Here is a 14554-nt window from a genome sequence, read left to right as displayed (position 1 = left end):
CCACGGTTCCAAATGGGTGCCGGCTGTGGTCTCTGTGGTACTCGGGCCGGCGAATTGCATGGTGCGGACTGATAGTGGGGAGGTGTGGAAGCGGCACGTGGACCAAATGCATGATCGCTGTTCAGCGTCACCCCCCCCCCCCCCGTGCCGAGCGATGTGGGACCCCCTCCTGTGTTGTCGCCGTGGCCAGACGTTGTATCGCCAGGGCCGGATGTGCCGACGCCTGCGGGGTCTTCACCTGATTCAGTCCTGCCCGAGGACGACGGGTGAACTGGTCGGCCGGGGGTGATTGTTGTCGCGGATGGGGCAAGTCCGGCGAGAGTGTCACCTCGACCGAGTCTGGCGTCGCTGCCCGCCCGAGGCGGGTCAGGAAACAGCCGCGGTACTTGGAGGATTTTGAATGTTGATTGGTTTCGGTTGGTAATGTTATAATTGTCATTTCATCATTTGATTTGTCATTTTACGAGGGGAGGAGTGTGCTGTATCACGTGATTGGGTTTTCGTATATCATGACTCGCCCGCGAGAGGTGGCAGTGATGTACATCCGGACACACAATAAAGCGGAGTTACTGCTAACACTCTTGCTTCCCATGTTCCGCTACACCTCGGACACCACAATCCTGTTCTAGACGGTGTAGTTGTTGTGAAGGTAATGTTGAGGTAATATTAATTTTTTTCACAGCAAAAGACTTTAATTTGATATATTTAAGAACCGAATGTAAGAAGAAGTCTGCGTTCGCTTCTGGACTTTGCCTATTCCATATTATACAGGATCCGGATCTCCTTAAATACTAAACACCTGTACACATCCTGACATAGACGGTGCCCTTTGAGAGCGTCTATCATGAACTTTTAAATATATTCGGACATTTGCTTTAAAGTTTAGAAAAGTTCACGTTACTATTTAAAGATTATTCCATTTAATGTGTAGTAATTTCGTAAATACACCATTGTCTCATCATGAACAGGAGCCTCCATGACGGGTCTCGCTATTGGCTCCATCGAGGCACGTGACGAAATATCGGAAGTTGTTGTTGCTGGAATGTATCCAAGAACGTGGCTCTTGGACACAGTTGTCCTTGTTTGTGATTCTGACGTTCACAAAGCAACACGAAATAAAATATAAAAACACTACTGCACCAAAACTGAGAAAAAAAGTTCCTCAGGTGTCGAGGTGATTACGACAAAGATAAAGGTGGGAGTAGTTTTGTCGATTGTGAGGGAATGGCGGGGGAAACGATCGAACTTCTCCTCACAACTCGTCCACTAACGAATCTGCTCTCAGGAATCAAAATCACCATTCGAGCTCCGATTACAACGAACGGATTCGCTTCGCCACCTCAGGACGTCGACCCGAACATCGTGGGATTCCTCACAGAAATTATTATTTATTTAAATAGAGCACAGCACATATTCCACACGGGAACTATATAACAAGACGATGTGTAGAGACACAGCACGTACCGTGTCCCGACTCGTTACCCTCGGGTGGAGCGATCCTGGACCCGCAGTCCGTGTGAGAACCTTCCGGACCGAGCACGTTCCTTCCATCCGAGATACTCGTGGATCCCGGAGGGTTCTCTCTGTTCTCCTCACACGAGAGATCTCGATTCATGGCGTACAGTACAGTACAGTGTAGTATGTACAGTACAGTGTGATGCAGTCCAACAACAACGTGTGAGTGAAGACAGTGCACTCACTGAAGCGATCCCTGAAAACGAGTTCATTCATCAATTCCAATCCGCAGATTCGCCACAGATCGACGACGTCGTGAAACACATTCGGGTTTTGTTTAAAAAAAAATAAAAACGAACAAGAATTCCTGATCGAACCCCAATGGAGAACGAGGAACCCACGGGCTCGTGTTTGAACCTTGAACATCAAAAACGGGACAATGAGAGTTATATTTTGTACACAATGTCGAGGCTCATAAAATGGAAGGTATTTATTACCCTCCCAAGAGGAGAGGCATTGCATTTGGGTCCGGTTGTCTGTTGAGGAATAGCACCGAGAGAGTGGTTCGTGATGAAAGTGAGATAGCCGGCTTATTAAACAGGTATTTTACTTGAACTTTTACACAAGAACAGTCAGGAGAATTGTCAATAGCTGAGAGTATCTATCGAGGAGGTGAGGAAGGGCTTTTGGAGAGGATCCAGGTTGGACCCTATTGTCCACCTATCGGTGTTGGAGGTCAGGTGGTCAGCTGCAGAGAGGGTGGTGATCAGATTCAGTAAAGTATTGATACTTGCATAGATTTAGCTATGAGTTGCGGCTGAAGGAGACAGGGCTTTACATACGAAAAAGGAGGCGGTTACGAGGAGATATGATAGAGATGTTTAAGATAATGGAAGGTAGAGATAAAATAAGTGAAGATGAATTATTCAACAGAGTAGACGGTGATAGGACCAGGGCCCATAGGCCTGAGAGTAAAGAAGAGAGTTAAGGCAGGGGACTTTCACTCAGAGAGTAGTTAATGCATGGAATGGCCTCCCTGGAAAAGTCGTGGCAGCAGAAACAGAAGATAAGTTTAAGTTAAAATTAGATAGGTATCTGGAAGTTATGGAGATAGAGGGGTATGGGGATGTTGACAGGACTTTAAGGTGGCTTGAGCGTTGCTGGGTGATTGTGTGCATGTGTACGGAGTGCTGTTGGTGGGGGTCTTGTCAAGGGGTGTTGAGTGGTTGATGTGTGCTTTTTAATCAAGCCCATGCCCCCTCCCCTGAGGAGAAGAAAAACAAAAAACTACAAAGAATACAAAAACTTTTCAAAATAAACAAAGAAATAAATAAATATTTAAAAACCCCCACAAAAACACTATTAAAAAATAAATAAATAAATTTTGCATTTTCTTCTTTGGATCTTGTGTTGATAAATGAGTGTGGTGTTGATGTCGCGCAGATATGATGGGCTGAATGGCCTCCACCTGTGTCTGATTTCCTTGTATTTCCTTGTATTACACATAATGTGCCAACGTAGACCACAATTTTTACACATTATCTTTTTTAAACCGAGTAGCTCGACAAAGTACGTACAATTAGAATACAAGCACGTCTATAAAGTATGTACGATACAATTAGAATACCATCATCACAATTGGTAGAGGGAGTAAATTATTTTCGAAACTCGACTGGGGGATGCACACTGTTACAGATACAGGGGTTCGAGTTTGACCACAAAGGGAAGCACTCAGGTTCCTCCCGAACACCTGGTCCCGAGGCAATGGATCACGGATAATTCTGCGGCCTGGCGGGTTGCTGAGCAACCACGAGTGCCGATTGGTAGTCAATCCGGCAAGATTTCACTACTATGTGTGATACCTTAATTGTGGACGGCCGCACCAAAGGAGATCTCGTGCCCTCGATGCACACTCTAGTTACTCACCGGATCAGGTGCATCCGAGTGGAGCTGCGAGTACGCACCGGCTAATAAGAGCAAAGTGATGGGGGTAAAACCTCCTGGATAAACTTTTTTCCATCTGTGCTGGACCTGTAGGGGAAAAGACGCTGTGAGTTGGGTACATTTATAACACAGGTTTATTTATAACAAGGGAATAGGGAATATAAATATTTACAAAGACACAATAAAGGACTCAGTACAGACTTATACTGATACTAATCTTATACAATCTTAACTTATATAATAATGACAGGTGTCTTCAGATACATACCCCAAGGAAAGTGGGAGAGGGAGAGGGAGAGGCGTTGGCAACCTCTTTTGCACCTAGCACAGTCAACGGGCTCACGCTTCCAAGTCGCTTAAGAGGGGTAGGAGGGAGGAAAACCGAGGACATCTAAGGTGCATGGTCGGAGGAGGTGTGATGAGGTGCAATGAAATGCAGATGAGGTGCAGAGAAAGAAAAATGGAAAGAGGTGCGTGTGTGTGGAGTTGCTCTGAAAAGAACGGTCGTCGGGACTTGCCCTCACCGATTGCTCTTTTGCGTCCACAGCAGACGAGGCAGAAGACAAGAGACAAAGCGTATGAGAAGATAGCTTAATAATAATGTGTAAGGAAGTCTGTGAATGTATCAGTGTTTCAGAATGCCCTTATTGGCACATTCAACACGACGCCTGGATTGCTCGCTCGCCCAGCATTCAGCTCCGCCTGCTCAGCTCTGCCCTCTGTCCCATGTCGTTCCACAAACCTCGCCCAAAAACAAATGTGTATGTCTGTCTGTCTCTGTCTCTCTCTCTCTCTCTGTCTCTGTCTCTCTCTCTCTCTCTCTCTCTCTCTCTCTCTCTCTCTCTCTCTCTCTCTCTCTCTCTCTCTCTCTCTCTCTCTCTCTCTCTCTAACAACCCAGAACTCTACAACTCCTTTGCAGGGTATTTTATAGACGTCTGGTAAGGGAGGAGCCCAAAGTCGGATCAGGACGGTCGGTAGGCATTTCCCAGCACCCCCGTTGGTGCATGGATGCTTTCCCAAGTATTAGTTCCGCTCCTGCAAGGACTTGACACTGGAAATGGCCTCATTCGCTTCTGAACTCAGCCATGCAAAGGAGCTCCAAGGTTATCATGGGGCTCGGGTATCTGGAGGCGCTTTCCAACCATGAACATGCGCTGAACACCAAATGGGGGCTGTAATTGAGCAGAGCAGGAGAGCTATCCATGCGATGTTGAACGGGTGCTAGCGCATACTTGCGCTTTGGGCTACACGCCAGAAAGTTCCAAACATAAGCTTCTGTAATGGTATGTGGCATCCATTGTTCCCCGATATCTTCAAAGGACAGTGTTGGCGTCCATGGTGGTGACTGGTTGCGGTGTTCATGAGGTGGTTGAAGTGTTGCAGCAGTTATGGTGAGGTGGTTGAAGCATTTTCATGGTTATGGTGAGGTGGTTGAAGCGTTTTAGCGGTAAGGGTGAGAGTGAGGTGGTTAAAGAGGTTATGGTGAGGTCAGCAAGCTTGAATTGATGAAGGGATTTCAATAAGGGTGTTGTGATGGTTATAGGAATGGTGTAGCGTTGTGGTTCAAGTTATTTTCATCTGGAAATGGAGGCCGGTAGGAGTAACCTTTTAACGACCAACACGTGTCAAGGACTCTATCGAAACACTTGACTCTGTTTTGGGATTACTTCGACCCTGGCTTTGTGGAAGGTAGCTATGTATCAGGTTTGTGTGGATCTTACTGCACAATCATCCCTGGATGATGTACTCATTGCAGGTAAAACGGCTGAGGAATGCTACGGCATTACATCAGTTTGCTCTTTAACTGTGTGTCCATTGGATCGAAAGTGCTGATGTGTGGTTTTGTATGGAGAGGAGGAGTTCCGGGATGTGGTGTGATGGATTCTGGGGCTTCCTTTCGCTTGTTGCATGAGGATTCTGGGACTGCAATAAAACTGATCGTTCTCTTCGAACATTGCCTCTCTATCATTAACATCAGAACCTTACAAGGAACACCTCAAGAACATTGAAAAAGTGCGAATCAAGTTTCAGGCTTGTAGTCTCCGCTTGAATAGGGACAAGTGTGCTTTCTTCAAACAATATTTGGAATGCCTCGGGCACATCATCATGCCAGATGGGCTGTCAAAAGGCCTACATAAGGTGGATGTGAATTGGTACATGCCAACACCACAGGATAAAAATGCAGCTTTGCTCAATCGTCAGTATGGCGCAGTACTACCAGAGATTTGTGAGCAATATGAGCTCAGAATTGGCCCCGTTAACTCTGCTGCTCAGAAAGGAGGAACACTGGGCGTGGAAATCCGACCAACAGGCAGTCTCGATTATGTCAAGCTCCGACTCACAGAGGATACGGTTCTCATTCAATACAAACCTAAACACCAGCTTATCTTAACATGCTTTAGCTCTGTCTACAGCATTGGGGCAGTTCTAACACACAAAATGGACGATAACTCTGAATCCCTTGTTTTACATCTCGCATCCTGTCAACAGCAGAACAGAAATATGTCCAAATCAAGCAGGAGTCTCTCAGCCTCGTCTGGGTTGTGCGCCAGTTTCATCAGCACCTGCTAGGCCACCAATTCACTGTGTAGACTGATCATAAACCACTCCAATTAATCAGGGAACCAAAATGAGGTATCCCAGTCACCGTGGCGGCATGAATATAACAATGCAGTTAATCACTGCCAACAGCTGTGATATCCAATTCTGTGGAACCGAGAAACATATGCCAACTGCGAAGGTCTCTCTCACTTGTGTTCCAAGGCAGATCCATCTGAATCATCCGATCACAATGATGTGTTTACACAGGGCCAGATCCAGTGTGGTTCTGTCATGGCTAAGCACCTAGCTATTGAATCAACACATGATCCTGTGTTTGCCTGTGCCATAAAGGTAATCTCCACTGGTAGATGGAATTCATGCCTTCAACCCCTGAGTATCAACTGTATGCATCTAAGTCATCAGAGTTGTCTTTAGCTCAAAGTTTTATTATGTGGGGTATGAGAACAGTGATTCCTCCAAAGTTCCGCTAACATTGTCTCGATGAGTTACATGTCAGTCACCCCAGTCATTAAAACCAAAGGTCTAGCCCATAGTCTCTTGTGGTGGTCTGGTCTTGACAAGGACATTGAACGTATAATAAGGCCTCGGCCGTTCATTTCTGACAAGTGCCCAGTGGTTTTGCAACCAGTGGTACTTGCAACCCTGAGATACCAGGGAAAGCCTTGTTGCACACGGTGCCCTGCAACCTATGCCTGCAGACAACAGACTTTTTGGAACGCCAGCCACATTCTCCATCCAATAATCATGTAAATTTGTTCAAAGAAAGTTATCCATCTTATGTTGAAAGTTTTGAGTCAATCACTCAAGCAGTAGTGGAGAAAACAAATTTCAAAGAGAATAAAGGTGAAAAACGAGTGAGGAAGAAAAAAACAAGTCGGTAGGTGACATGGGTGGTTGCTACATAATTGCATACTAGTCATACAGTTTTTGACGGATCGGGCTGAAATTGTTTGACAAAGAGGTTGATTATAGTGCGCATAAAAGCGCAGAAGCCGATTTTTGATTTTCGAAAAAAAAATATATATATATATAAATATTTTTCGGATTTTTTCAAAAATTTCAAAGTTCCGTTGCGAGACAACGGTGGCGTCCATAGCAACGGTGCTCAAAAGCATACAACTAGATCCTGGTATGAACCTACCAGTCAAGTTTCATCAAAATCGGTTGACTCCTCTGGCCTCCAGAGTTGTCCATTACATACATACAGACAGAAGGAAAACCTGAGAATAACGGTAGTCTTGCGACCACCCAAAAGTTCAGACCTTGGCTGATATTCCACAACATGGTCAAGGATTATTGTGGATGCCTATTAAGAGTAGAAGCAGGAATTCTTGATGAGGGTTCAACGTGATGCATCCACTGTAAAGAGAGTTAAAATGAGACTAAGGAACAGAATCAAGCAACACATGTTATTTTATACACTTTATTCATTTCTCCAAATTTCCATAAATAGACCGAAAGTCAAGGAATTAGGTGAACTTATCACAGAGGCTGTAGAACAGCGGAAGAAGCTGAAAGATAGGAGGAAGGTAACACCATGTAGAAAATGCCAAGTCATCCAAGCCAGTGATACTGCATCAAGAGGCCATTTTATGGAAGTAGATTTCTTTGTGAAACTTCGTTCTCATAGTCTTGTTCCAAGGGCTCTTTACAAAGTCTTCACTGAACCTCCAACAGCCTCCACTTGTGGCTAGTTTCTAGTGATATTCCCTGGAATGATTTTTAAGTACTCGAAAAGGATTTTCTTTCTCATTCCTGCAGCTCCAACTATGGATCCAATTGTACTATCCTAATTGTCTGGCTTCTAACATGGGTGACTTCTTTGATGAGCTTTTAAAGAAGATAAGGTGATATACGCCTTGTTGGTGCAAATAGAACACTTGTATGGCTTTTCTCCCATGTGTATTCTTTGATGTACTTTTAAAGATGATAATACAGGAAATGATTTGCTGCACACAGAACACTTGTACGGCCTTTCTCCACAATGCATTTTTTGATGTAGTTTTAAAGATAACAATGCAGTAAATGAGTTGTTGCACACAGAACACCTGTAGGGCTTTTCTGCTGTGTGTATTCTTTGATGCTCTCTTAATATTTTCCTGCAAGTAAAGGACTTAAGACACACAGAACACTTGTAGGGCTTCTCTCCCACGTGCATTCTTTCATGATCATGTAAAAGTATCAATTGACCAAAAGCCTTCTGACACACGGAACACTTGTATGGCTTCTCTACTGTGTGTTTTATTTGATGATTGTGCAAATGTGATGATTGAATGAAGGCCTTCTGACACACAGAGCACTTGTACGGCTTCTCTCCCGTGTGCGTTCTTTGATGAACGTATAAATGTGATGATTGAGTGAAGCCCTTATGACAAACAGAACACTTGTACGGTTTCTCTCCCGTGTGTGTTCTTTGATGAACTTGTAAAGTTGACGAGTGAGCAAAAGCTTTCCTGCAAAGAGAACACTTGAAAGGCTTCTCACCCGAATGGATTCTTTCATGTATTTGCAACCCTGAGATACCAGGGAAAGCCTTGTTGCACACGGAGCACTTGTAAGGCTTATCACCTGCATGCATTCTTTGATGTTCGTTAAAATTTTTCAATTGAGCAAAGGCTTTAGGACACAAGGAACACTGATGGAGCTTCTCTCGTTGGTTGTTATCTTCATTGTTCTCTCCCATGTGTATTCTTTGATGAGCTTTGAAAGATGATAAGGTGGTGCATACGTTGCTGCAAATGAAACACTTGAGTAGCTTTTTGCCACTGTGGATTTTTTGATGTCCTTTTAAAGTTGATGACAAAGTAAATGACTTGTTGCACACAGAACATGTGTAGGGCTTCTCTCCTGTGTGCATTCGTTGATGCTCTCTTAATGTTTTCGTGCAAGTTAATGATTTTTCACATACAGAACACTTGTAGGGCTTCTCTCCCTTGTGTATTTTCTTATGATTGTTTAAATGTTTCAATTGACGAAAGGCCTTATGACACACGGAGCACTGGTATGGCTTCTCTTCTGTGTGTATTATTTCATGAATGTTTAAATTTGATGAATGATTAAAGCCCTTATGACACACAGAACACTTGTATGGTTTCTCTCCTGTGTGTGTTCGTTGATGAACTTGTAAAGTTGATGAGTTAGTAAACGCTTTGAGGCAAAGAGAACACTTGAAAGGCTTCTCACCCGAATGGATTCTTTCATGTACTTGCAATCCGGAGATAACAGGGAAAGCCTTGTTGCATACGGAGCACTTGTAAGGCTTATCACCTGCATGCATTCTTTGATGTTCATTTAAATTTTTCGATTGAGCAAAGGCTTTAGGACACAAAGAACATTTGTAGGGCTTTGCTCCAGCGTGTCGTTTTTTATGTATATTCAAAGACGATAATAGATTAAATGATTTGTCGCACACAGAACACTTGTGTGGTCTCTCACTTCCTTGGATATTATTGAGGGTCTCTGTACAACTTTTACAACTGCGGTTGTAAGACACGGTGCCAACGTTGTCAGTTTCTTCACAAATTGTTTGATTCATGTGCGGATTGAAAACTTCCGGGTCAAACAACTGGGAACAGTTGGAACAAGAAACCAGTTTCATTTGTTTTTCTGTAAGGACAAGTCACAAAAAGCATAAACCATCTTTGAACAAGTAAAAAAAAAAAAAGACATAAAACGTCATTGCCCCCGTTGTTTTAGTAATTTTGCTGTATGGAGTTAAAAAGCTTGCCCATATTTATGTACAACTAAAATGGCCACCAGTCTACCACTCGGCCATCTTTGATCAGATCACAAAATAAAGCGAGGAATAAGTGTATGCCATCATCTACTGAGAAATGGTTTGAGAATGGTTGAGAGAAATGGTTCATTGAGAAATGGTTGGGGACACATTTAAGTAACAAAATGGCCGCCAGTCTGCCATCTTGGATCTGATCTCGAAAATAAACGATGTGCATATGTAAACCACCATTCTTTATCTGTGCACCAAGTTTGAACGACATTGGTGAATGCGTGTACGAGAAATGGTTGAGGAAGTGTTCAACATCGGGTTTCTTTTAACAACTAAAATGGCCACCAGTCAGCCATATTGGATCTGATCTCGGGGGGGAAAAATGACAAGCATATGTAAGCCCTCATTCAATATGTGTGTGCCAAATTTGACCAAGATCAGTAAATGCATCTCTGAAATAATGGTTGAGGACGTGTTCAACACTGGGTTTTTTACAAATAAAATGGCCACCATCTTTGATCACATCGCGAAACAAAATGATGTGCACATCTATAATAGCATGATGTGTTGTCTTTGTAGCAAGTATGAATAAAATCGGTCCATAATCTCTGAGATATGGTTGCGGACACACGCACGCACGGACACGAAAATCGAGACCAAATTCATTAGTCCCCGTTTCGCATTATATCCAACGGGGGTCTAAAAATGTAGTATAACTCGGAAATGAATTTGTCCCCAGTGAAGGGAAAATTTGTTGACATTAATCTCTCAATTTAAATAATTTAATGGATTTAAAACGTTAATTGTGTTGCAAGCACTCCTGGGTTCACTCAGAGCCAAAGATCTGAGCTCGTTATATCATCGAACGCAAAATGATGGTGCGACACCAAGTGGAGGAGGATGGATTTGTCAGAAAAAATAAAAATAAAAAAAGAGGACAAAATATCCTGCTTATGAAATTCAATTTGGCATCAACATTATTCACGCCGGTTCTCCCATCATTTCAAAATTGAATTTTGAGCTTTTCAAATGCAGTGCGGGAAGCGGCCGTTGTAAACAGGAGACGGAAGAACACACGGGCAGACACCAGGGGTGTGTGTGTGTGTGTGTGTTTGTGTGTGTGTGTGTGTGTCAGTGTGTCTCCTCCATAACTCCAAAACCATAAAACCTAACAGCCTGAAACTTTGCATGCATACTAAGAAAATGCTAAGGAAGTACATGACTGAAAATTGGGTGTTTTGGTTCATTAAAACACCCCTGTTGAAGATAATTAACGGCCTTAGTTAATTATATCCTTTATCAGGTGCATACACAGTCACCACTCTCTATGGGGTCTGAAGGCGTACTCAAGGTAACCTCGCTGCGGTCTGAAGCCGCCATGTTTTTTTGGCCTGTTCAAACATACCTTGACTTGGAACAGGCCGCAACCATTTCTGTACGATAATCTTTTTTTCTTCACTCATATTATTGAATGCCTGTTCATCAGAGCAACTATTCGCTGGGTACTTCACGTTTGTACGTGCTATAGTTTTCAAATTAAGAGCTTGGAGCGATTTCATGCAAGATATAATATGATTTTCCATGATCTACTCTCATGGACCAATTAAAATATATCAAAATATTATTTTGGCTTTGAGGATCGCATATCATCTGGACTAAATAAGTGTCGGAATCTGTTGTGAAATCTTATAATTTAAAGAAATAACGAATCTTATAACTAAGCCGATATACCTATTTCTTTTAAGCAAGCAAGCCTATATTATATGTTCCCTCCTTCTCCATATATACACAAGAACAGGACACCCATTTTAACGTCCATCAGAGGGACGGCACACACATTGATGAATCGCCCTCCCTGTGAAACACCGGGATGACAGTTTATAGCTGGGCCAAGATTCAAACCCAGGCAAGACAGCTTAGACTCTTAGAGGGAAGTGTGCATACTTTGAGACCATCCTATCAGGCCAGGTTGTATCTTAACGCACGGTTCAACAAAGCGCAATTCCGCATTACATTTATATGTTAAAAATGCACTTCACTTGGTATAATGCTGTTCTTGTGGTTGAATGTCGAGCTTTGCCTGTGTGCAGAGAATTTCAAACAAATAAATAAATTGACGAAATACAGTGGCCTGCAAAAGTATTCACCCCCTACCACTGATGCCACACTTAGATGAACTAGTACGTGCCCGTACATGCGTGCCCGTACATGCGTGCCCGTACGTGCATGGCCGTACGTGCGTGGCCGTACGTACAAAAAAAAAGAATTGTGACGTCGATTGTGACGTCATAGTACCGTGTCCTGTCATTGGTTTGGTAAATAAATGGCCATAACTTGGGAATCACTTGTCCGATTAATATCAAACCTTGAAAAGGCACATACTCAGGTCCCCAACAATATACCTGGCAAGTTTCAATTACATCGGACCAGTGGTTGTCGAGAAACAGCGGTTACAGACACACACACACACACACACACACACACACACACACACACACACACACACACACACACACACACACACACACACACACACAGCTGGAATTATAGATAGACGAGTACGTGCCCATACGTGCGTGGCCATACGTGCAAAAAAAAAAAAAATTTTTTTCAAATGTCATTGTTTCTGGCTTCTGGCAACAACAAAATGTGTTTCAAATGACAAACACACAGGCCGTTCCTTCGCTCTCGCGTGCCCGTACGTGTGTGGCCCAGAAGTTCGCATATCGCAGTTAGGATTATTCGAAATTTAGTTTTAATGGCAAATTATTCAATTAGTGCCAACGTATTTTGCCTTTTCGCAATGTCATCGCAAGGAAAAACACAATGAGAGGAGAAGAGAACCCCCCCCCCCCACCAAAAAAAACTTTCAAACAACCACACAGCCTGTTGCTTCGCTCTCGTAAACGATGACTGGATTGGGGCATTGTGTTTATCTATAAATGCGCATAAGAAATCGAGAAATTATTAGAATACACGAAGTCATCACTTTCCGGAAGTCCGTACGTTGTAACCCGTAATGGGGAGCGCGGCTGAGGATCTCTTCCCCATCGGCCACGCCTATGCAGCAACATGTCTTGTCATTGGTTGGTAAATAAATGGCCATAACTTGGGAAGCACTTGTCCGATTAATATCAAACCTTGAAAAGGCACATTCACAGGACCCCAGCAATATACCTGGCAAGTTTCAATTAGATCGGACAAGTGGTTGTCGAGAAACAGCGGTCACACACACACACACACACACACACACACACACACACACACACACACACACACACACACACACACACACACACACACACACACACACACACACACACACACACACACACACACACACACACACACACACACACACACACACACACACATACACTGCTGGAATTATAGATAGATGACGAATTATGTAGAAACAATCTTTCCACATGAGCTTTTTCAGTAATACCTGAAGATATCAAACGAAACAATGTTATTATAGTTGAAGAAGGTTACATGCCAGGAATACCTGTAAAAACATGTACGAATCAAAATTCACTGGTTCTAAAAATATTCAGCCCCTTGGTGGAAACACCTTTTGCAGTAATGATTGCTGTGAGTATTTTGGGGTAGGCCTCCACCAGTATTACACAGTGAGATGGTGAAATGTTTGCCCATTCTTCACAGGTGAATTGCTCTAGTTCCGCCAAGTTTGATGGGGATCATCGATAGACTGCAATCTTCAAGTCTCACCATCAATGTTGAATTGGGTTCAAGTCAGGACTTTGACTGGGCCACTCAAGAACATTTATTTTCTCCTCATTCAGCCACTCCAATGTGGCTTTAGCTTTGTGCTTCAGATCATTGTCCTGCTGGAATGTGAATCTCCTACCCAGTTTCAGATTCATGGCTGACTCGAGCAGGTTTTTTATCAAGGATTCTCCTGTACTTTGCACCGTCCATTTGTCTCTTCTATTCTAACAAGCTTGCCAGTCCCTGCTGATGAAAAGCAGCCCCATAACATGATGCTGCCACCACCATGCTTGACAGTAGGGATGGTGTTGACTAGGTGATGTGCAGTGTTAGGCTAGTGCCAGACATAACACTTTGAATTTAGACCAAAAAGTTCAATTCTCGTCTTGTCTGACCACAAAAACTCTCTCCACATACCTGCAGTGTCATTAAGATGCTTTTTTATAAACTCCATTCAAACTTTAGATGCGTCTTTTTCACTAATGGATTCTTTCTTGCTACCTGTACATGGAGGCAAGCGTTGCAAAGGGAACGGGATATTGGTGATTGATGAATACTGACCCTCATCTCGAATATAGAGCCTTGCAGATCTTTCAACATCATTGTTGGATTGACAGAGACGTCCTGAACCAGTTTCCTGCCTGCCCGGCTGCTGAGTTTGGATAGGTAATCTGGTCTGGGTCGAGCCTGAGTGGTATGATACATCTTCTACTTGTTGATGGTGGATTTCACCGTACTCAAATGGATAATGAGTGACATTGGAATCTTCTTCTAACCCCCTCCTCAACGGTGTTTCTCCACCACTTTATGTCTGACTTCTTTGGAAAGCTCCTTGGTCTTCATGTTTGCCTTGTTGGTTGACCAAGTGAGTTGCACCTTAAAACTCCTTAGATAAATGGGGAGATTAATTTTTTTATTGAAACCACCGATTAATTACAGGTGAAACCTACTATACTTATTTTGTAACCTTTCAAACAAATAATTTGCTCCTGAAGTGATTTCGGGTTAATTAGGTAAAGGGTTTGAATACTTATCCAATTGAGAATCATCTGATTTTCTTTGTTGATCTAATTTATTCACATTTTATCTTCATTTTTTTTAGTTTTATCACTTTGGAGTAGTTTGTGAAGACT

General features: G+C 43.1%; 2 protein-coding genes across 5 annotated transcripts in view; both read right to left on the bottom strand.

The window, feature by feature from the left end:
* The window catches only part of LOC147009336 (uncharacterized), a 142761-nt gene extending 135416 nt beyond the window's left edge, over positions 1-7345 (bottom strand). Inside the window, exons 1-3 of one of the 4 annotated variants that reach the window (XM_085861773.1) lie at positions 7225-7345; positions 3382-3486; positions 1465-1711 (exon numbers count right to left, since the gene is read on the bottom strand). In XM_085861773.1, coding sequence (XP_085717899.1) covers positions 1465-1615 — 151 coding nt within the window. In that variant the 5' untranslated portion in view covers positions 1616-1711; positions 3382-3486; positions 7225-7345. Of the gene's footprint in view, positions 1-1464; positions 3279-3381; positions 3487-7224 lie in introns of those variants that run through there. The other 3 variants (XM_085861778.1, XM_085861779.1, XM_085861772.1) reach the window with 3 other exon arrangements.
* Positions 7346-7371: 26 nt separating this feature from the next.
* The window catches only part of LOC147009334 (uncharacterized), a 67240-nt gene continuing 60057 nt past the window's right edge, over positions 7372-14554 (bottom strand). Inside the window, exon 12 of the mRNA XM_085861179.1 lies at positions 7372-9568. Coding sequence (XP_085717305.1) covers positions 7767-9568 — 1802 coding nt within the window. The 3' untranslated portion in view covers positions 7372-7766. The remainder of the gene's footprint in view (positions 9569-14554) is intronic.

The sequence above is a fragment of the Eptatretus burgeri genome, chromosome 17 (assembly GCF_056783735.1).
Source record: "Eptatretus burgeri isolate ZD-2024b chromosome 17, Ebu_testis_v1, whole genome shotgun sequence".
In the NCBI taxonomy this organism is placed as follows: Eukaryota; Metazoa; Chordata; class Myxini; order Myxiniformes; family Myxinidae; genus Eptatretus; species Eptatretus burgeri.
Note: the sequence above shows the minus strand (reverse complement) of the source record. Positions and strands in the feature narration are given on the sequence as shown.